Source organism: Rhinoraja longicauda, chromosome 11 (assembly GCF_053455715.1).
Source record: "Rhinoraja longicauda isolate Sanriku21f chromosome 11, sRhiLon1.1, whole genome shotgun sequence".
In the NCBI taxonomy this organism is placed as follows: domain Eukaryota; kingdom Metazoa; phylum Chordata; class Chondrichthyes; order Rajiformes; family Arhynchobatidae; genus Rhinoraja; species Rhinoraja longicauda.
In genome coordinates this window covers 33,960,909-33,982,105 of record NC_135963.1, presented here as the reverse complement: position 1 = coordinate 33,982,105, position 21,197 = coordinate 33,960,909, and the positions used below count along the sequence as shown (strand labels likewise).

At 40.8% G+C, this 21,197-nt stretch overlaps 1 protein-coding gene across 1 annotated transcript in view; it reads right to left on the bottom strand.

The window, feature by feature from the left end:
• lrrc40 (leucine rich repeat containing 40) overlaps positions 1-20,969 on the bottom strand; it is a 51,829-nt gene extending 30,860 nt beyond the window's left edge. The window contains exons 1-9 of the mRNA XM_078407984.1: positions 20,754-20,969; positions 16,230-16,411; positions 15,066-15,139; positions 8,986-9,115; positions 7,787-7,910; positions 4,676-4,818; positions 3,919-4,091; positions 2,302-2,392; positions 192-237 (exon numbers count right to left, since the gene is read on the bottom strand). Of these exons, the coding sequence (XP_078264110.1) occupies positions 192-237; positions 2,302-2,392; positions 3,919-4,091; positions 4,676-4,818; positions 7,787-7,910; positions 8,986-9,115; positions 15,066-15,139; positions 16,230-16,411; positions 20,754-20,898 (1,108 nt within the window). The 5' untranslated portion in view covers positions 20,899-20,969. The remainder of the gene's footprint in view (positions 1-191; positions 238-2,301; positions 2,393-3,918; positions 4,092-4,675; positions 4,819-7,786; positions 7,911-8,985; positions 9,116-15,065; positions 15,140-16,229; positions 16,412-20,753) is intronic.
• Between the last annotated feature and the right edge of the window lie 228 nt (positions 20,970-21,197).

The window sequence follows — 21,197 nt, the reverse complement described above, 5'->3', positions numbered from 1 at the left end:
AAGTATCATTGAATCATTGAAGGCCATTGTGAGCACCCATGATAAGGAAGCTTGCTTCCAATTAGCTAGCTAGCGAGCTAGAAAAATTCAAGCCAAAAATCCCTATGTTAACATTCCAAAAAAATGGATTCATTTTCAATAAATTTACACTTGAAAATTACTTATGTAGCCTTTTGAAGTCGCTTATGTACCTTCCATCCTACTCCTTAAGTACTTGAGAAGTTCTTGTGTTCCTCTCTGTAAAAAAGACACAGAATCAGAGTCATACGCATCGATCCCATGTCTTGTTCTTGATTATCCTACTCTGAATAAAAGACTATGCATTCACCCTATACATTCTGTTCATGATTTTATACACCACTATAAGATCACCCCTCTGCCACCTGCGCTCCAAAGAATAAAGTCCTAGCCTGTCCAATCTTTCCCTATTGTTCATGTCTTCATGCCCTTTTGAGTTTAATGATATCCTTCCGAGAGTAGACTGACCAAAACTGAACACAAATACAGCCTCACCAACATCTTGTACACCTGCAAAATAATGTCCCAACTTATGTCCCAACCAGGTATGTAGGTTAATTGGCTGGGTAAATGTAAAAATTGTCCCTAGTGGGTGTAGGATAGTGTTAATGTACGGGGATCGCTGGGCGGCACGGACTTGGAGGGCCGAAAAGGCCTGTTTCCGGCTGTATATATATGATATGATATGATAACTTCTATACTCAATACCCTGACTAATTAAAGCAATGTACAGAATCCTTTTTTACCACCCCTAAGACATCACCTTCAAGGAACTAAGTTCAGTTCAGTTTAGTTTATTATCACATGTACCGTGGTACAGTGAAAAGCTTTTGTTGCGTGCTAACCTGTCAGCGGAAAGGCAATACATGATTACAATCAAGCCATTTACAGTGTACAGTCAGAATAGAGATTTAAAAGTGTGGAGCAATTGTAATGTGTGATTGTAGATCTGCTTCTGTCTCTTCTGAGGGGACGGGAGGGGAGGGGAGGGGGCAGGAGGTCAAGATACAGCCTGTTGTGTAACCTGTCATGTGTGATTCGTGCTTTTTGTGTCTTCCTTCGGTGCAGTCAAGGTAGCGGGTAGAATGGTGCAATGTCCTTCTGCAGCCTGTGGGGAAGGAAGTAGGGAAACTGCTGGTGTCCCCGATGACTACACCTGTGGGAGGTGTGTCCAGGTGCAGCTGCTTACAGACCACTGTCTGAAGAAGGGTCTCGACCTGAGTTCCTTCTCTCCCGAGTTACTCCAGCATTTTGTGTCTATCCGCTGAGTTACTCCAGCATTTTGTGTCTATCTTTGATTTAAACCAGCATCTGCAGTTTTTTTTCCTACATGTTTACAGACCACGTCAGAGAACTGGAGCTGCAGTTAGATGACTTCTGGATCATGGAGATTGAAGGCTTCATAGATAGGAGTTATAGTGAGGTGGCCATACCTAAGGTACAGGAAGAGAGTAGGTGGGTGACCATGAGGAAAGGGAGTAGACAGAGAGTTCAACACCTGTCCTTATACATCTTCCCTTGACTCCATCCAGGGTCCCCAACCGTCCTTTCAGGAGAGGCAGAGGATCACTTGCACCTTCTCCAACCTCACCTACTGTATCCATTGTTTTCTGTGTGGGCTCCGATATATCGGCGAGACCAAGCGGAGACTGGGCAATCGTTTCGCTGAACACAAGCGCAGTCCACCTTGGCCTACACAATCTCCCTGTTTCCAAACATTTTAACTCTCCTTCCTATTGCAATACTGACCCATCTGTCCTGGGCCTCCTCCACTGTCAGGGTGAGGCCACACGCAAATTGGAGGAACAGCACCTCATATTTAGCTTGGACAACTTACAACCCAGCAATATGAATGGTGATTTCTCTAATCTCAAGTAACCCCCAGCATTCCCCCTCTCCCCCATCCTAGTTGTCCTACCAGTTCCACTGTTTGCATCCTTGTATACCTTTGTTATCACCTCTGCCCCAGCCTTCAATGGGCCATTATGGGCTCCACTCTTCCTTGGTCATCTGTTGCTGGCCCTTTTCTATTCTGGCCTTTCCTTACCTCCAGTTACCTCCCTTCTACCTGCAGTCTGAAGAAGGTTCCCGACCCAAAACGTCACCCATCCTTTCTCTTCTGAGATGCTGCCTGACGCGCTGAGTTACTCCAGCATTTTGAGTCTATCTTTGTTGCTATGAAAATCTGGCACACCAACATTAATCCTTCAGGTATTCTACAAATCATAATCAATCACAATGACAATTAATAAAGAAGACATGATAAAATATGGAATTACTCACATTAATAATGTCTCTGCGAATAGAACGCAGTGGGTTGCCCTCCAGCAAGAGAGATTTCAAATTTGGAAGATTTCCTAGTTGATACGGCAAGCTGCATGTCAAAGAGCATTTCATGAATGAACAAGAGATTTTCCAGCAAATGTTACATCCTAATTATTTATGGGATTTTTGTATAAATATTAATAGATTGATCAGGGTAGACACAAAATGCTGGAGTAACTCAACGGCCAAGCAGCACCTCTGGAGAGAAGGAATGGGTGATGTTTCGGGTCGAGGCCTTTCTTCAGATCAATAGATTGATTCTCCCGATTCAATCTGAAACCACCATGTAGTGAAAGTACTCCCTCATTGCTATAGTAGGGAGTTCCAAAAATTAGACAAAAGGAATACTGATATATTTCCAAATTGGGATGGTATGTAACTATGAGGGAAACCAGCTAATGGGATGTTACCTTCTACCTTTGTCTTGCTGGAGGAGATCATAGGTTTGCCAAAATGAGTAACGTCAGTGTGAACTGCTGCCACTATGAGCCTGCAGTAGAGGCAATGAATGATTGAGTGATTGATGGAATATTAAGCAAGTAAGCCAGATGGCATCAAGCCACTCAAGAGTTGTTGGAAATGCACCCATCCAGGCAAGTGGATAACATTCCATCACAGTCCTGATTTAGGCCTTATGGATGGTGGAAAGGCAATGGGGTGTCAGTTGGTGAGTCACTCGCCATAGTAGGTCACTTCTTACTGACCTTACCTTATAGCCACAGCTGGTCCAATTGCACCTACGATCTCAATAAACAAAATGGCACAGCATAATGTGTCATATTATTCCTACTTCCAGATAAGCTGGTAATTCTTTTAGTGTCCAGGATGCATTCACAGTAACAAATATCATATTGATGCATTACTGACAGCAGCCTATATTAGGTACCCCTGCTCTCTCCACTGCTACACTCGCTGTGTTAGGAACCCACCACTGGCCCTCCTGCAGCAATGGACCACCCCATGGTCAGTGTGGAGAGGTAGCTTGCGAGAGCTGGTGCTGGGGCAAACATTGCAGTCACCGATAGTCTCAGTTGCACCCATGTCTACTGTCACAGAAATCAGATCAACTTTCCTGCAAGTGAACCCATGCAAAACAATTGTCCTGGAGTCCCCAATCTTGGCTTCAGAAGCCCAATGGCAGGAATAGTCGCAGACATCATTAACCTCTCCCAACTCCATTATGAGATTCCCATCTGCTTAAGAGGACCACTCACCCCGGTGCCAAAGAAAAGTAAGATAGCATGCCTTAATGACTATCGTATGCAGCATGGTAACACAGCAGTAGAGATGTTGCCTCACAGCACCAGAGACCCGGGTTCGAACCTGACTATGGGTACTGTCTGTATGGAGTTTGTATGTTCTCCCTGTGACCTGCATGGGTTTTCTCCAGGTGCTCCAGTTTCCTCCTACACTCTAAAGACGGACAGGTTTGTAGGTAATCAGCTTGGTATAAATTTAATTGTCCCTAGTATGTAGGATAGCGTTAATGTGTGGGGATCGCTAGTCGGTGTGGACTCGGTGGGCCGAAGGGCCTATTTCCGTGCTGTATCTCAAAACTGAACTAAAAAAACATACCTGCAAATATCATTATTTGTGAGGTCCAATCGTTCTAGACCTTGAAGCAGAAGAATTTCATCGGGCAGTGATTTCAGTTTATTGTCACGGAGCTCCAATACACTGATGGCACTTAAAGGTTGCAAGTGCTCTGACCCCAAATACTCTATTTGGTTATTTCCAACATACAGTTCCTGAAGTGCAGAGGCAACAGTACAATTGGTAACTACTGTAAAAGTACATGTAATCCAGCACAGGCATAATATTTCATTTCAATTATATTATAAGATGTTATTTTTAACCACCTATTAATCAGATTGTTTTTCCTTCCAGAGGACACAGGAAATGCACAAAACTATAAACATTAGTTTTTGAAGATATTCCAAATAGAAAACTGGATAACATTTTTCAAATCTATAAATATGGATGCCATTAATATTTACTATGTCAGACCACAGACAGAAAAATAAGTAGATTATTTAACATCACAAACATGGATTTAGACAATGTCTACTCATTCATATAATGCTCAAACACCTGAGCTGTAAATCCGTATCATTCAAATCTTCCCACTGACCTTCTAACAATTTCAAAAGTGAGATGAACTTTATTAAATTTTAAATTTAAAGTATGGTAGTAACGGCATCAGATGTCAAAGCTTAGTTTTAATGCCTTAACATAGACGAGAGAATAGATCTATACAGGTAACAGCCCAAAACATACTAGCAACTTGGAGATAGTTACAAAATATATTAAAATGATAGTATTCTCAAAGTACCTTCAGATATTTACAGGATGGAAACTCTGGCAGGTGGCGAAGCCTGTTATGTCTCAAATAAAGCTGTTCTAATGAAACCAAGCCCGCTAATTCTGGAGGGACACATTCCAGTTCATTATGAGTCGTATCCAGAAACTTTAAGCCTGAATAAATTAAGACAAATTATAAAATAAATTTAATATAGCTGGTTTCACACTACAACCATAGGATTCAGATACCATTTGGAATGATAATTCATCCAGAACCTTCCCAATTAATTTTATACATCTTTTTCCTTTCTCATAATATAATTTATTTTACAGCAAAATTTGCACAATACAGTTCACAGACCATAAATATACATCTAACGATGCATTCAATGCCTCAGCTGTGTTGGGAAATTCTGAACAATTCCTCAGTAAGTTTCTTTTCCCATCTTGATAACATTTTGGAACCAAGAAAGTTATATTATAAATTAAAAGAAAAGTTGATTTACAAGTATATTATGAACTCTCAATTGATTTCCAATTCCTCATTTATTCAATGATGCTATTTAATTGGATCGTGCAGCAAAACAGTGCATTCTTTGCTAGATGATTGTGCTGTGTCCAGAGACCTGGATTTGATTCCAGCCCCCAGTTCTGTCTGTGTGGAATTTGCAGATAGACTCAATGTTGTACAGCACAGAAATGGGCCCTTCAGCCAACCATGCCCAAGCCACACTTTTTACTCATCTATACTAATCCCAGTTGCATGCATTAAGTACATATGCTTCTATGCATTGCCCATTCAAGTACCTCTCTAAATGTCTCTTAAACATAGTGATTGTATATAATTATATGCAGCTGTGTAATGTTTCCCCTCAAATCCTTCTGAAAACTCCTTCCTATCACGTTAAATCCTATTGTTTTGCATACATCTACCATGGGGAAAAAATCCCACTATCTACCTCATAATTTTTCAGGACATCTGTCAGCTTCTTCTGCTCCAGATAAAACAAGCCCAGCCTATCCAATCTCTCCTCATAACTAACATCCTGAATTCCAAAGAACATCCTGATGAATTTCCTCTACATTCTTTCAGCGCAAACCGCTTCCTTCTTACATTGTGCTGACTTGAACAGTGTTCCAAGTGTTGTCTAACAAGTGTTTGGCCCAGTTGCTTAACACAACCTTTATATCCTATGGCCAAACCTGTGAAGGTAAGCATGTCATATGCTTTCTTCACCACCTCCGTTACCACTTTCAAGGAACTATGGACGAGCCCCAAGGTCCCTCTGTTCATCAACATTCCTGAGCACCCTACCATTTACTGCATATATGTTCTACTTCTATTTAACTCCCAAAAATGCATTACCTCAGTGTCAGAATTAAATTCCATCCGCCATATTTCCATCTGATCTACTGTGGCCTGAGATGACCTTCCTCGCATCTATACCATACCAACTTTCATGTCTTCCACAAATCTCAATCATACCTTCGACATTCGCATCCAAGTCATTAATATATATCACAAGCAATAAAGGTCCCAGCAACGATCCCTACAGTACCATGGGTCTCAGAAAGGTATCCTTCCACCACTACCCTCAGATGCTCCAGTGTTGTTTTCCCAACCAAACAGCACAATGATTACTCAGATCATTGGTCACTGTCCCACAGGTGGGTGGTAGGAGAATCTGAGAGGAGTTGATGGCAGCAGAGAGGAAATAGGTTGCAGAGAAATAAGGAGAGTGGGATTGATCTGGGTGCTGGTATAGATTCAGTGGGCAATATCATCTTGTGTGTCAGAAAAACATGAGAAAATAATAGATCTAGTGCATTCTGGCACTTGTATCCATCCAAGAGCAGAAAAAACAACTATTTTTTGTTCAGTATGAAATTGATCTCAGAAAATAATCATTAATGTTTTTTGAGGGAGACGAGCTGTTAATTTAACCCCCCTTGAGAAAAACGCTAAGAATGCATTGCGAGCTAAAGAATTATTGGTGTGCTGCAGAATTATTTAGGTGCATAAATCTTCCATAGGCCTTCACAGTTGGACACATCAAGCACCCAATTAGCTTCCCGATCTCCCCACCATGACCTCTGCCACCATACCATGATGTCACCCTCACCACTCACTCTTTGACTCCTGAGCTAAACGGGGATGAACAAGCCACTCCTCAATTACCACTACCAGTGAGGTGACAGGGTTTGTTGGCAGTGAACTGTGGGGACTGTGAAAACAAGCAGGCTGATCGTCTGTGGAAAAAAACTAGTCCTGCATTACTTCGCTCTGTTGAAAAAGGAGGGGAGGATAAGATAGAAAGAAAGATGTAGAGATATGGAGGATTTAAAGAAAAGGATGGCAAGACTGGAAGGAGGGAGGATATAGGCAAGGCCCAAGCCCCACAGCTGTTTTAATATGAAGTGGGCCTCAGTTTGATTAATTACTTGCTTGTGGCCACTAACACTTTCATCACTCTTTCATCCTTTATCATTCCATTTTAAAGGTAGTGTGTTTGCCTTTTGCAGTAATCAAAGCTAGTGGCATGCCTTTATTGTTGAACACACTGGTCCTAGTCTCTCCCACTAGAGGGCATAGCCTCAGAATAAAAGGAAATACCTTTCAAAAGGAGATGAGGAGGATTTTTTTTTAGTCAGAGGATGGTGAATCTGTGGAATTTATTGCCACAGACAGCTGTGGAGGTCGTCATTGGGTATTTTTTAAGGCGGAGATTGAGAGATTCTTGATTCATAAGGGTGTCAAGGCTTATGTGGAGAAGGCAGTAGAATGGGGTTGAGAGGGAAAGATAGATCAGCCAGATTGGGTGGCGTAGTCGACTCAATGGGCCAAATGGCTTAATTCTGCTCCGATGTCTTATGAAATTCTGAGCCATAGTTTCAGAGTTTGAATTTTTAAACCGTGCATTTAATACCACAATTTAGACACGGTACGTAATATTGTAGGTTTTAAGATTTTCGTTATGGTAATTTACAAGTCTTATCACAGAATTTGGGAATGTTGTTGTTTTTCATGTGACATTATTATCTATACCTACATATTTGCTAGCATATATAAGGTCAAAAGATAGCTTCAATGTGGATAATTAAGACAAAATAAATATTGGATTTATCTTATTTCCCAACGTACTTGTCATTTTGCTGATGTCTGGGGGGATGCTCTTCAGTTTGTTAGCAGCCAGGTTGAATCGCAGCAGAACTGTCAGCTCGCCAAGCGAGCTTGGAATTGTTGAAAGTCGGTTATTGGATACATCCTGTCAAGATACACCGCTTAATTAGTACCCCCACTGCCATCATACAGCGGATTTCCAAATAACAGTCTTTGGATGTGGAGAGGAGAAGAACATCCTTAAAGCAAATTGGTATGAAAATCCAAACATTTTGCATGAAACTTTGGTTTCATTTCAGATTGTAGTCGTTTATCTTTAAAATATGCTTATTCACTTTATAGACATAACCACATATTTAAAGTTTAAAATTATGCAATAAAGGATATTATATGAAATTGCAACATATTGACAGGATAAGTAATAAGGTAGAGAGACCAGGAAAGCCAACATGGAGACTCTGGTATTTTTGGGTGCCAAGTGTTTGCAGTTTTACAACAGTAGCGAAATGTTGAAACAATGGGAGAGATTTTATTTGGTATAAGTGTCCAAAGTTCACTTACATTGTGCACAATCGATTAACGCAATATAATTGTAAACAGTAAAGCATGAAGGGCTAAAATTGCTTTATTATTTCATTTGGCCCATGTTTGAACTAAAGCTCCAAAGAAGGGTCTCAACCCAAAACGTCACATACTCCTTTTCTCCAGAGATGCTGTCTGACCCACTGAGTTACTCCAGCTTTTTGTGTCTGGCTAAAGCTCCGACAAGATCTGTTGCCATGGAGCCCTGGTGAAACCCAAACTGGACACAGGCGAACAATTAATATGTAAGTGTCAAAAAATTAAATATCCAAACTGTGGAAACATGAAAAAGAAAGAGAAAAATGCTGGAGCAGTAAGCATGTCAGCCGGAAACTGTGAGATAAATGTTGCTCGAAGGGGACCTTTAGTCAGAAAGTGATAGCATGATAGACATCTTGCAATGCAGTGCTCATGCTGTGCTGGTAAAGCTGATTGGGTGGTAATTAACTGGATTGGATTTGTCCTGCTTTCTGCAACAAGTAAAAAGAAATGCAATGTAAAATGTAAATGTAAAAAGATGTAATCTAAGAGTAAAAGGGATTATTAAAGAGAACAGTGATTGGGGAACGTTTAGTGTTTTGGCAAAATGTAAGATTTGTATTTGACATTCTAAGCAACTTTTTTAATAATCAACATACCAGGTCTTCTAAATGAACAAGTTGACCGATATCATCTGGAATGTACTCCAATCCATTATGCTGTAAATGGAGATTTTTCAAGGACCTTAAATTCCAAAGTTCATCTGGCAATTCCTTAAGTTTATTGTGGCTAAGAGTTGAAAGAGGGAGTGAATATGTATATATTCATATATTTACATTTTCTGAAGGCAATATATACAGTATTTATATATATTTTTATGGCATTTGTAAAAAAAATGTTTCCCATATTTTTCATTCCTTTGAAATAATAAAGCATTCATGGAAAATCCTGCAGAATTATATTTTAATAAGAACTGTTTGACATTAAGGATTTAAGTTTCAAAACCAACATATTACTTCATATCAGATGTGCAGCACTTTGGTCAACGTGGGTTGTTTTTAAATGTGCTATACAAATAAAATTGACTTGACTTGACTTGACATATTTTATCAGTCAATATGCTGCAGCATACAATCATAAAGACAGGAAAACTCCAATCATCAGGCATATTTACAATGTTGGCGGAACTGAATTGATAGGTTTTCTAGATTATTGAATGTTACTTCTATTAAAACTACACACTCTGAATTCACTTTTTAAAAATATGTTACACAGCAGTGGAATAGGTTTTCCAATCAGGTGATCTTAAAGGGAGAGTAGGGACTGGGATTTGTGAATTTAAAAATAGCACTGGCACAGGGCACCATTGAGTTTAAAAGGGTTAAGGGAAATATGCCCCAAGCCAGATGCTGAACCATCAGAATTACCGAATAATGGGATTGCAGATTATTCAAATTTTATTCCACACATGGTAGAGAATTCCACAGATTTACAACTCTCTGACTGAAAAAGTTTTTCCTCATCTCCGTTCTAAATGGCCAACCCCTTATTCTTAAACGGTGGCCCCTGGTTCTGGACTCCTCCAATATTGGGAACATGTTTCCTGCCTCTAACATGTCCAACCCCTTAATAATCTTATATGTTTCAATAAGATCCCCTCTCATCCTTCTAAATTCCAGTGTATACAAGCCTAGTCGCTCCAGTCTTTCAACAAATGATGGTCCCGCCATTCCGGGATTTAACCTAGTAAACCTACGCTGCACGCCCCCAAAGCAGGAATATCCTTCCTCAAATTTGGAGACCAAAACTGCACACAGTACTCCAGGTGCGGTCTCACTCGGGCCCTGTACAACTGCAGAAGGACCTCTTTGCTCCTATACTCAACTCCTCTTGTTACGAAGGCCAACATTCCATTGGCTTTCTTCATTGCCTGCTGTACCTGCATGCTTCCTTTCAGTGACTGATGCACTAGGATACCCAGATCTCGTTGTACGTCCCCTTTTCCTAACTTGACACCATTCAGATAATAATAAGCCTTCCTATTCTTACCAACAAAGTGGATAACCTCACACTTATCCACATTAAACTGCATCTGCCATGCATCCGCCCACTCACACAACCTGTCCATGTCACCCTGCAACCTCATAGCATCTTCCTCACAGTTCACACTACCACCCAGCTTTGTATCATCTGCAAATTTGCTGATGGTACTTTTAATCCCTTCATCCAAGTCTTTAATGTATATTGTAAATAGCTGCGTTCCCAGCACCGAGCCTTGCGGTACCCCACTAGTCACTGCCTGCCATTCTAAAAGGGACCCATTTATCCCCACTCTTTGCTTTCTGTCTGCCAACCAATTTTCTATCCATGTCAGTACCCTACCCCCAAAACCATGTGCTCTAATTTTGCCCACTAATCTCCTATGTGGGATCTTGTCGAAGGCTTTCTGAAAGTCGAGGTACACCACATCCATTGGCTCTCCGCTGTCAATTTTCCTAGATACACCCTCAAAAAAGTCCAGATTAGTCAAGCATGATTTCCCCTTCGTAAATCCATGCTGACTCAGAACGATCCTGTTACTGCTATCCAAATGCTCCACAATTTCGTCTTTTATAATTGAGTCCAGCATCTTCCCCACCACTGATGTCAGACTAACTGGTCTATAATTTCCCGTTTTCTCTCTCCCTCCTTTCTTAAAAAGTGGGATAACATTAGCTACCCTCCAATCCACAGGAGGGTGGATCCCTCTCCCCATCAGAACTGCCCCCTCCATCGACTCCTTTAAGTCCAGGCTCAAAACCTATTTCTACTCCCTAGCGTTTGAGGCTCATTGAGGAGGCGCTGTGAACTGTTTGCGTGCTACTGTATGTTTCATTTTTTTCCTTAGTACCTAATCAGATGTACAGCACTTTGGTCAACGTGGGTTGTTTTTAAATGTGCTATACAAATAAAATTGACTTGACTTGACTTGACTGAATCTATAGAACATTGGAAAATGATCACCAATGCGTCCACAATTTCTAGAACCACCTCAAGTACCCTGGGATGCAGACCATCAGGCCCTGGGGATTTATCAGCCTTCAGTCCCATCAGTCTACTCAACACCATTTCCTGCCCAATGTGAATTTCCTTCAGTTCCTCCGTCACCCTAGGATCTCTGGCTACTAGAACATCTGGGAGATTGTTTGTATCTTCCTTAGTGAAGACAGATCCAAAGTACCGGTTCAACTCGTCTGCCATTTCCTTGTTCCCCATAATAAATTCCCCTGCTTCTGTCTTCAAGGGACCCACATTTGCCTTGATTATTTTTTTCCTCTTCACATACCTAAAAAAGCTTTTACAATCCTCCTTTATATAATTGGCTAGCTTACCCTCGTACCTCATCTTTTCTCCCCGTATTGCCTTTTTAGTTATCTTCTGTTGCTCTTTAAAAGAGTCCCAATCCTCTGGCTTCCCACTCTTCTTTGCTATGTTATACTTCTCTTTTACTTTTATGCTGTCCTTGATTTCCCTTGTCAGCCAGCTGCTTTTCTAACTCAACCTTTGTGTGTTTCCATCGGACAAGGTAGGAATGGTGAATTAGAGAACACTTTTTGCATTACATGCGCCGAATTGTGATAAAGCGGTTTTGACAGGAAGAACCACTTAAATGTTAATTTGGAAACCAACAAGCAAAAAAACTGCCTTGGATTTAAACAGAATAGGGGGAAAATTATGCAACCTCCCCATAGAAATCAGACACCACTGCCTCTTAAGACTATTAGCTGCTACCTTAACCACAGGCAATCATTGAAATTGACAAGCTTATATTGAAATTTGTGCAACTATACTTGATTAAACAATGTAGTATACCTTTTGTATTTTTGGCTTGCAGTAATAAAAATAAACATTTCTCTTGAAAAGACCTCTATTTTTAAAAATCACAGAAAAATTACTTTGTTATTGTGAAACTCTCTAACTACTACACCCCTTTCCCTTGTCAAAATTGTCTACATTTCATGGTTTATATAATACAAGGTTTCTTCAGAATACAACTATCACATTATAACAGAACTACCTATACTATATAAACAGCTTGGCAGTCCGCTGTGAATTTGAAAATTGTTTAAACCGTCAAGAGAGTTGTGAATCTGTGGAATTCTCTGCCTCAGAGGGCAGTGGAGGCCAATTCTCTGAATACATTCAAGAGAGAGCTAGATAGAGCTCTTAAGGATAGCGGAGTCAGGGGGTATGGGGAGAAAGCAGGAACGGGGTACTGATTGAGAATGATCAGCCATGATCACATTGAATGGCGGTGCTGGCTCAAAGGGCCGAATGGCCTACTCCTGCACCTATTGTCTATTGTCTATCAATGATCCTTTAAAATCTGTATGTGAATAGCAAAGATAATTCATTTGTTATTTCATTGTTCGTTAATATTCAAATATGTCTTTTTGTGTTTGCAAATTTACACTTGTCTTTGGGAATCCAATCCCTCCAGTTACCTAACCTAATTCAAAAATTAACACCAGCAATACATCAAAGCCATCGGTTTGTCTCTAATATCATCCAACCCAATTCTTCAAACATAAATATACCTTTACTACGGCTGGGCTGAATGGTTCCAAATCATGGCGAGTTCCTATTCTCAATGCTCCCTAAATCTGAGGTTATCCAAAGCCATGTTCTCTGCACTCTTAATTTACACTGTACAACCATCATCAGTGCACTGACCTTCAATAAATCCTGGTGAAGCAACGCCACAATTCCAAATCATGTATACGCAATTTTGATTGAAAATAATTCCATGGTCTGACCCTTCCCAAAATGCACTCTTCCAACCCTGCCCATGAACATTCCCAATTTCATTCACTCCATCATTGATCAATACGTTTGCAGCTGCCAACGCCCTTACTCTGGGATTCCTTTTTAATTTTCACCTCTTTTCTAAGACATTCTAACCTACCACACTTTTAATCACTTCAATCACTTTGCCCGAGACTCTTGCTTCAAAAGTTTTTTAATTGATTGACAAGTTACTGGAGAGGATTCTGAGGAATAAAACATATATGTATTTGAAAAGTCAGGGGCTGATTAGGGATATTCAGCATAGTTTTATTCAGTTTTTCTGAAAAAGTACCATAAAGGTTAAAGAGGGCAGGGCTGTAGATATAGTGCATGTGGACTTCAACAAGGCCTTTGATAAGGCTCTGCATGGTTAGCCATTCTGGAAGGTTAGATTGCGTGGGATTCAGGGAGACCCAGCCCTTGATACAGAATTGATTTCATGATAGGAAGCAGAGGGTGGGGTGGAAGGTTACTTTTTGGACTGGAGGCCTGCAAATAATGGTGTGCCACAGCAGTCAGTATCGGTAGCTGTTTGTGGTTTATATCAACAATTTAGATGAGAATGCACAATTTATAATGTACAGAGTAAGTTTGCAGATGACACTACAAAAAATGATATCGTAGACAGTGAAGATAACTAACACGAATTACTGCTGGATCGATCAGTTGGGCAACTGGGCTGAGGAATGGCAAATAGAGTTTAATTCATATAAGTGTGAGGTGTATTTTGGGAAGTCAAAGCAAGGCACAACCTTCACAGTGACTGCTCGGGTTAGAGAGTGTTTTAAAGCAGAGGGATCTAGGAGTACAAATCTATAATTCCTTAAAGGTGGCATCGCAGGGAGATAGGGTGGTGAAGACAGTTTCTGGCACACTGGCCGCCATCAATCATGGAATCGAGTGTAGAAGTTGCAACGTAGTGTTACAGTTGTATAAAACATTGGTGAGGCAGCACTTGGCGTACTGTATTGAGGTTTGGTCACCCTGCTATAGGAAAGAAGCCATTAAGCTGGAAAGATTGCAGAGAAGAATTACGAGGTTGTTGCCAAGACGCTGGGCCTAAGCTACAGGGAGAAGTTGCCCAGGCTATCCCTTTATTCTTTAGACTTTAGAGATACAGACTGGAAACAGGCCCATCGGCCCACTGAGTCCACCTGAGCAGCAATCACCCCATACACTAGCACTATCGTACACATGGGACTAACTTGGATGGACCATCTTAGCTGCCATGAACGAGTTAGACGAAAGGAACCTTTTCCATGCTGTATTATTCCATGATTCTACCACAGCAGGTCATAGTTTGGGGATCCTGTAGTAAATGACCCACTTCCTGACATCCCAAAGTCTTTTCACTACCTACAAAATGGTATACCTTCCACAATGACATAGTTTTAAGGTGAGAAGGGGAAAGTTTAAAGGAGATTTGAGCAACAAGTCTTTTTATTTTTACACACATCCATAAAGTGGTCAGTGCCTGAATCACAGTCAGGGGATTGGTTTAAGCAATTAGGATCGATAGCATTGTTTAAGAGCCAATCGACAGGCACTTGAACAATGTCAAGGTACGAAATCTTAAATTTTAACTTCTAAAGAGAAACAAGGTTTTCACTCGAAAAGATAAGCTGATGAACAAATGCATCAGGATCCTTGCCAAAAAATACCATTAAGTGGACAGTATGAGTGAGTTCAAGATGCAATTAAATGCAATTGATCAATATCGTAAGAAAGATAAACAACATTGAAACATGAATGAGGGCAGGGCTTTCAGTCTTAATGATCATTGTCTGTACTTGAAACTGCTTATATTCTTGCCTAATACCATTTTAATCTTACTTAATAATAATTCTACTTTATTATTCTGTAATATATTAAACTCATCTATATATAAACATGAATGTATCCATGAATGTACCTGACATTGAGCTTCTGGAGATTCAACAACTGCCCAATTGTACAAGGAAGAGAAGTCAGCTGATTGTCGTGGACCTGGAACCAATTTTAATAAAATCAATATCTTGACCTATAGATTAATATCCATAGTAAAGTGCACCATTCGATTGAATGCTATTGTTGCATAATAAATTTCAGTCACGGATCCTACTTTTTAATACAAATGTTTGGGGGACACTATTTTTCTTCAATGCCTTGATTAGCCAATATTAAATTTGTAAATTTCCCCGGTGTGGGACGAATAAAGGAATATATTATTATATATCTGTAAAGTTATAAATATACATATTGATTAGTGATATTACTTTCAGAGCAGTTCTCATTTCAAAAGAAACTTTGACCTAAAAGGCAATTTTAAAATAATTTGTAACTACAAAGTGAAGGATTTTAGTGAGACTTTTTCTCAGGCATATACATCACAGAATCATTAACCAGCACATCAATAATTACATTGAAATAATAGATAGAGACAGTCAAAGATTTCAATTGCATCTACTTAACTACCTTGAGGCTGAGTACTAATCAATTCTTCCCTTCTCCCAGAAGTACAGGGATTTGTGCTTTAAATTGAATAATTGTATCCTCAGTCCAAAAATGTGTCCTCCCAAAAGCAGTAAATGAACCTTTGAACAGGTATTATTGACATTAAAAAACCTATTCAGTTATTAAGGATTACAATTTATATTGGACAGTAAAATTTCAGTATTTTTGTTTTACTAAAACTTCTTTCATAGTAAATCTTAAAAAAGCTCATTTCTATTCAGAGCTGACCCATTGTTCTGCCTAACCGACCATCTTCCTTGATTGTTATAGCTATCTTCTAGCAGATTGTCTGGTAAATTTATCAGAAGAAAGCTTCCTATTCTTCATGATACAAGCAGATAGTTTATCAAACTGAAAATGGGAGTAATCAGTAAATGTTTATCCATGCCCAATGACAATTGATGTTGTCTTAAATATCGTAATAGATTAAAATTGTTTTTAAGAGCCTAAAAATGGCAATTAACGTAGAACTGCTAACTTATTTGAATAATAGTTATATAATCATATAGTATTATACCCAATTACATTTTAATGCAGATGTATTAAACTAGTTTTCAAAAGATTATTACAAGTGCATATTTACATCAAGTACTGTGAGAGCTGAGAGGAGCTGAAGATCATCTGATAAGGACTCTAGTTTGTTGGAAGCCAGGATAAGTTTACTTAGGTCTGTCTGATCCCACCATTGATCACTTGCGTTAAACGAGACATTCAAATGACAATCCTCTGGTGGGTCCAGATTTATCCGCCATACACTCGGGGGTACTGCATTAAAATAAAAAAATGTAGTAAGCAACAATTATAATTGAACCTAATTCGTAGCATTTAATAAAATTATCTTTTTTCCATTATAAGGCATCTGAACTGTGATAGTATGACAAAGTAAAACTTTACATTGAATCTTTTCTTTATACTGATTTACAAATGCAAGAGCACAAAATAAACAGTGAGGGAAATAAAAAAAATAATACATGGGCGGCACGGTAGCGCAGCGGTAGAGTTGCTGCTTTACAGCGAATGCAGCGCCGGAGACTCAGGTTCGATCCTGACTACGGGTGCTGCACTGTAAGGAGTTTGTACGTTCTCCCCGTGACCTGCGTGGGTTTTCTCCGAGATCTTCGGTTTCCTCCCACACTCCAAAGACGTACAGGTATGTAGGTTAATTGGCTGGGTAAATGTAAAAATTGTCCCTAGTGGGTGTAGGATAGTGTTAATGTACGGGGATCACTGGGCGGCACGGACTTGGTGGGCCGAAAAGGCCTGTTTCCGGCTGTATATATATGATATGATATGATCATTCAAGCAAGGTGGGAAATAAGACCAGAATTTAGATATACAAAATGTATGATAGCAATATTATTGCCGGGTTACACCTTAACTGGGGAGGGACCAACGTTCTGGCAGGCAGGTTGCTAGTGCTACACGTGTGGGTTTAAACTAAATAGCGGGGGGGGAGGGGTTGACAAATTGGGAGTATAAAGATGGAGTTAAAGGGTAAGTGAGTACAGGAAAAGACTCACGAATTAATGGGAAGGAAAGTTCGAGAAGGGATAAGAGAGTAAGGTCAGGGCCAATAGTGATTGGTGTGAGAGGGGAGGTGAATACCGAAGTTAAAGTGGTGTATTTGAATGCACAAAGTATAAAAAATAAAGTGGATGAGCTTGAGGCTCAATTAGATATTGGCAAGTATGATGTTATGGGAATTACAGAGACATGGCTGCAAGAGGACCAGGGCTGTGAACTGAATATTCAGGGGTATACGTCCTATCGAAAAGACAGACAGGTTGGCAGAGGAGGTGGGGTAGCTCTGTTGGTAAGGAATGAAATTCAGTCCCTTGTGCGGGGTGACATAGAATCAGGAGATGTATCATCATATATATACAGCCGGAAACAGGCCTTTTCGGCCCTCCAAGTCCGTGCCGCCCAGTGATCCCCGTACATTAACACTATCCTACACCCACTAGGGACAATTTTTACATTTACCCAGCCAATTAACCTACATACCTGTACGTCTTTGGAGTGTGGGAGGAAACCGAAGATCTCGGAGAAAACCCACGCAGGTCACGGGGAGAACGTACAAACTCCTTACAGTGCAGCACCCGTAGTCAGGATCGAACCTGAGTCTCCGGCGCTGCATTCGCTGTAAAGCAGCAACTCTACCGCTGTGCTACCGTGCCGCCCATGTATGATAGCAATATTATGTAGAGTCAGTATGGATAGAACTGAGGGTAAAAAGACCCTAGTGGGCGTTATCTACAGGCCCCAGTAGCCTGGACATAGGGTGCAAGTTGAATCAAGAGTTAAAATTGGCATGTCGCAAATGTAATGCTACGGTGGTTATGGGAGATTTCAACATGCAAGTAGACTGGGAAAATCATGTTGGTACTGGACCCCAAGAAAGGGAGTTTGTGGAGTGCCTCCGAGATGGATTCTTAGAACAGCTTGTACTGGAGCCTACCAGCGAGAAGGCAATTCTGGATTTAGTGTTGTGTAATGAACTGGATTTGAAAAGGGAACTCAAGGTAAAGGAGCCATTAGGAGGTAGTGAGCCATTAGGATAAGTTTTAATCTACAATTTGAGAGGGAGAAGGGAAAATCTGAAGTGTCAGTATTACAGTTGAGCAAAGAGGACTATGGAGGCATGAGGGAGGAGCTGCCCAAAGTTGACTGGAAAGAGACCCTAGCAGGGATGACAGTGGAAGAACAATGGCAGGTATTTCTGGGAACAATACAGAAGGTGCAGGATCAGTTCACTCCAGAGGAAAAAATATTCCAAGGGGAGTAAGAGGCGACCGTGGCTGACAAGGGAAGTCAAGGACAGTATAAAAAGAGAAGTATAACATAGCAAAGATCAGCGGGAAGCCAGAGGATTGGGAAACTATTAAAGAGCAACAGAAGATAACTAAAGGCAACACGGGGAGAAAAGAAGAGGTACGAAGGTAAGCTAGCCAAGAATATAAAGGAGGGTAGTAAAAGCTTCTTTAGGTATGTGAAGGGGAAAAAAATAGTTAAGACAAATGTGGGTCCCTTGAAGACAGAAACAGATGAATTTGTTATGGGGAACAAGGAAATGGCAGACGAGTTGAACAGGTACTTTGGATCTGTCTTCACTAAGGAAGACACAAACAATCTCCCAGATGTACTAGTGGACAGAGGATCGAGGGAAACAGAGGAAGTGAAAGAAAATTGCACTGGGCGAGAAATAAATAGGAGACAGAGGAATTGAAGGAAATTCACATTAGGCAGGAAATGGTGTTGGGTAGACTGATGGGACTGAAGGCTGATAAATCCCCAGGGCCTGATGGACTGCATCCCAGGGTACGTAAGGAAGTGGCTCTAGAAATTGTGGACGCATTGGTGATCATTTTCCAATGTTCTATAGATTTAGGATCAGTTCCTGTGGATTGGAGGGTAGCTAATGTTATCACAGTTTTTAGGGAAGGAGGGAGATAGAAAACAGGGAATTATAAACCAGTTAGCCTGACATCGGTGTTTGGGAAGATGCTGGAATCAATTATAAAAGATGAAATAGCAGCACATTTAAATAGCAGTAACAGGATTTATGAAGGGGAAATCATGCTTGACTAATCTTCTGGAATTTTTTGAGAATATAACTAGGAAAATGGACAAGGATGAGCCAGTGGATGTAGTGTATCTGGACTTTCAGAAAGCCTTTGATAAGGTCCCACATAGGAGATTAGTGGGCAAAATTAGAGCACATGGTTTTGGGGGTAGGGTACTGACATGGATAGAAAATTGGTTGGCAGACAGGAAACAAAGAGTAGGGATTAACAGGTCCCTTTCAGAATGGCAGGCAGTGACTAATGGGGTACCGCAAGGTTCGGTGCTGAGACCGCAGCTATTTACAATATACATTAATGACTTAGATGAAGGTATTAAAAGTAACATTAGCAAATTCGTAGCTGACACAAAGTGGCAGTGTGAACTGTGAGGAGGATGCTATGAGGATGCAGAGTGACTTGGACAGGTTCTGTGAATGGGCAGATGCAGTTTAATGTGGATAAATGTGAGGTTATCCACTTTGGTGGTAAGAACAGGAAGGCAGATTATTATCTGAATGGTGTCTAGTTAGGAAAAGGGGAAGTACAACAAGATCTAGGTGTCCTTGTTCATCAGTCACTGAAAGTAAGCATGCAGCTGCAGCTACAGCAGGCAGTGAAGAAAGCTAATGGCATGTTGGCCTTCATAACAAGAGGAGTTGAGTATAGGAGCAAAGAGGTCCTTCTGCTGTTGCACGGGGCCCTAGTGAGAACACACCTGGAGTATTGTGTGCAGTTTTGGTCTCCAAATTTGAGGAAGTACATTCTTGCTATTGAGGGAGTGCAATGTAGGTTCATGAGGTTAATTCCCAGGATGGCAGGACTGTCGTATGTTGAAAGAATGGAGCGACTGTGCTTGTATACAATGGAATTTAGAAAGAATAGAGGGGATCTTATTGAAACATACAACACTATTATGGGATTGGGCACGCAAGAGGCAAGAAACATGTTCTCGATGTTGGGGGAGTCCAGAACCAGGGGCCACAGTTTAAGAATAAGGGGTAGGCCATTTAGAACGGAGATGAGGAAGAACTTTTTCACCCAGGGTTGTGAACCTGTGGAATTTTCCACTCTGAAGGCAATGGAGGCCAATTCTCTGGATACTTTCAAGAATGAGTTAGATAGAGCTCTTAAAGATAGCAGAGTCAAGGGATATGGGGAGAAGACAGGAACGGGGTGCTGATCAGCCATGATCATAGTGAATGGCGGTGCTGGCGCAAAGGGCCGATTGGCCTACTCCTGCACCTGTTGTCTATTGTCTAAATCGAACAGAACAATCCAAGAATCATTTCAGGAAATATTTCATAACATTCTGTGCACTTACTCACAAATTTGCTACATATAAGTTACCAACATGTCATTGTGTGTTATGTGTACTCAAATATTTAGCAAAGTACTGGAGAACCGGGTAGATCTATTTTTAAATGTTTTCCCCTTAAGCAAGATCTTATTCATATTTTCTTTCTAGAGGATTTTTCAGCACCTTGCATCCCAATCACTTCCACGACCGAATGCACTCGCAAGCTTCGCCCCTAGTCCCTACCCACCTTCACTCAACTCTCGGTTGGAAAGGTTCAGTTGTCCACTTTTCCTTGCCGCTTTAATTATGCCCGCAGGCACAGGCAACTCTTCCACTGCGGGTTGAAATCTTGTCTTGCAATTTGCGAACCTACTTCCTCCCTTCCGGGACATTGCTACAGGAGCAAAATACGACAGCAGCAGCGACGACAACAACACCAGGCCGCCAGCGTCTTCTCGAGGAAGGCCGCGTCTCCTATGGTGCGCATGCGCAGGAAACCGCCTGGCGAAGCGTCCCAATTCGAAACGCCCCCCTACCCATGTTTCCCCATGAATGCTGCCCCACCTACTGAGTTTGTCTTCCCCTCCTAAAAGTTTCCAAGCGAAAACAATATTGTCTTTCTTCACAGATACTGCAGTGAATTTCAACCATTTTCAAATTTCAGTTCACTTACTTTCTGGAATCTGGGCTT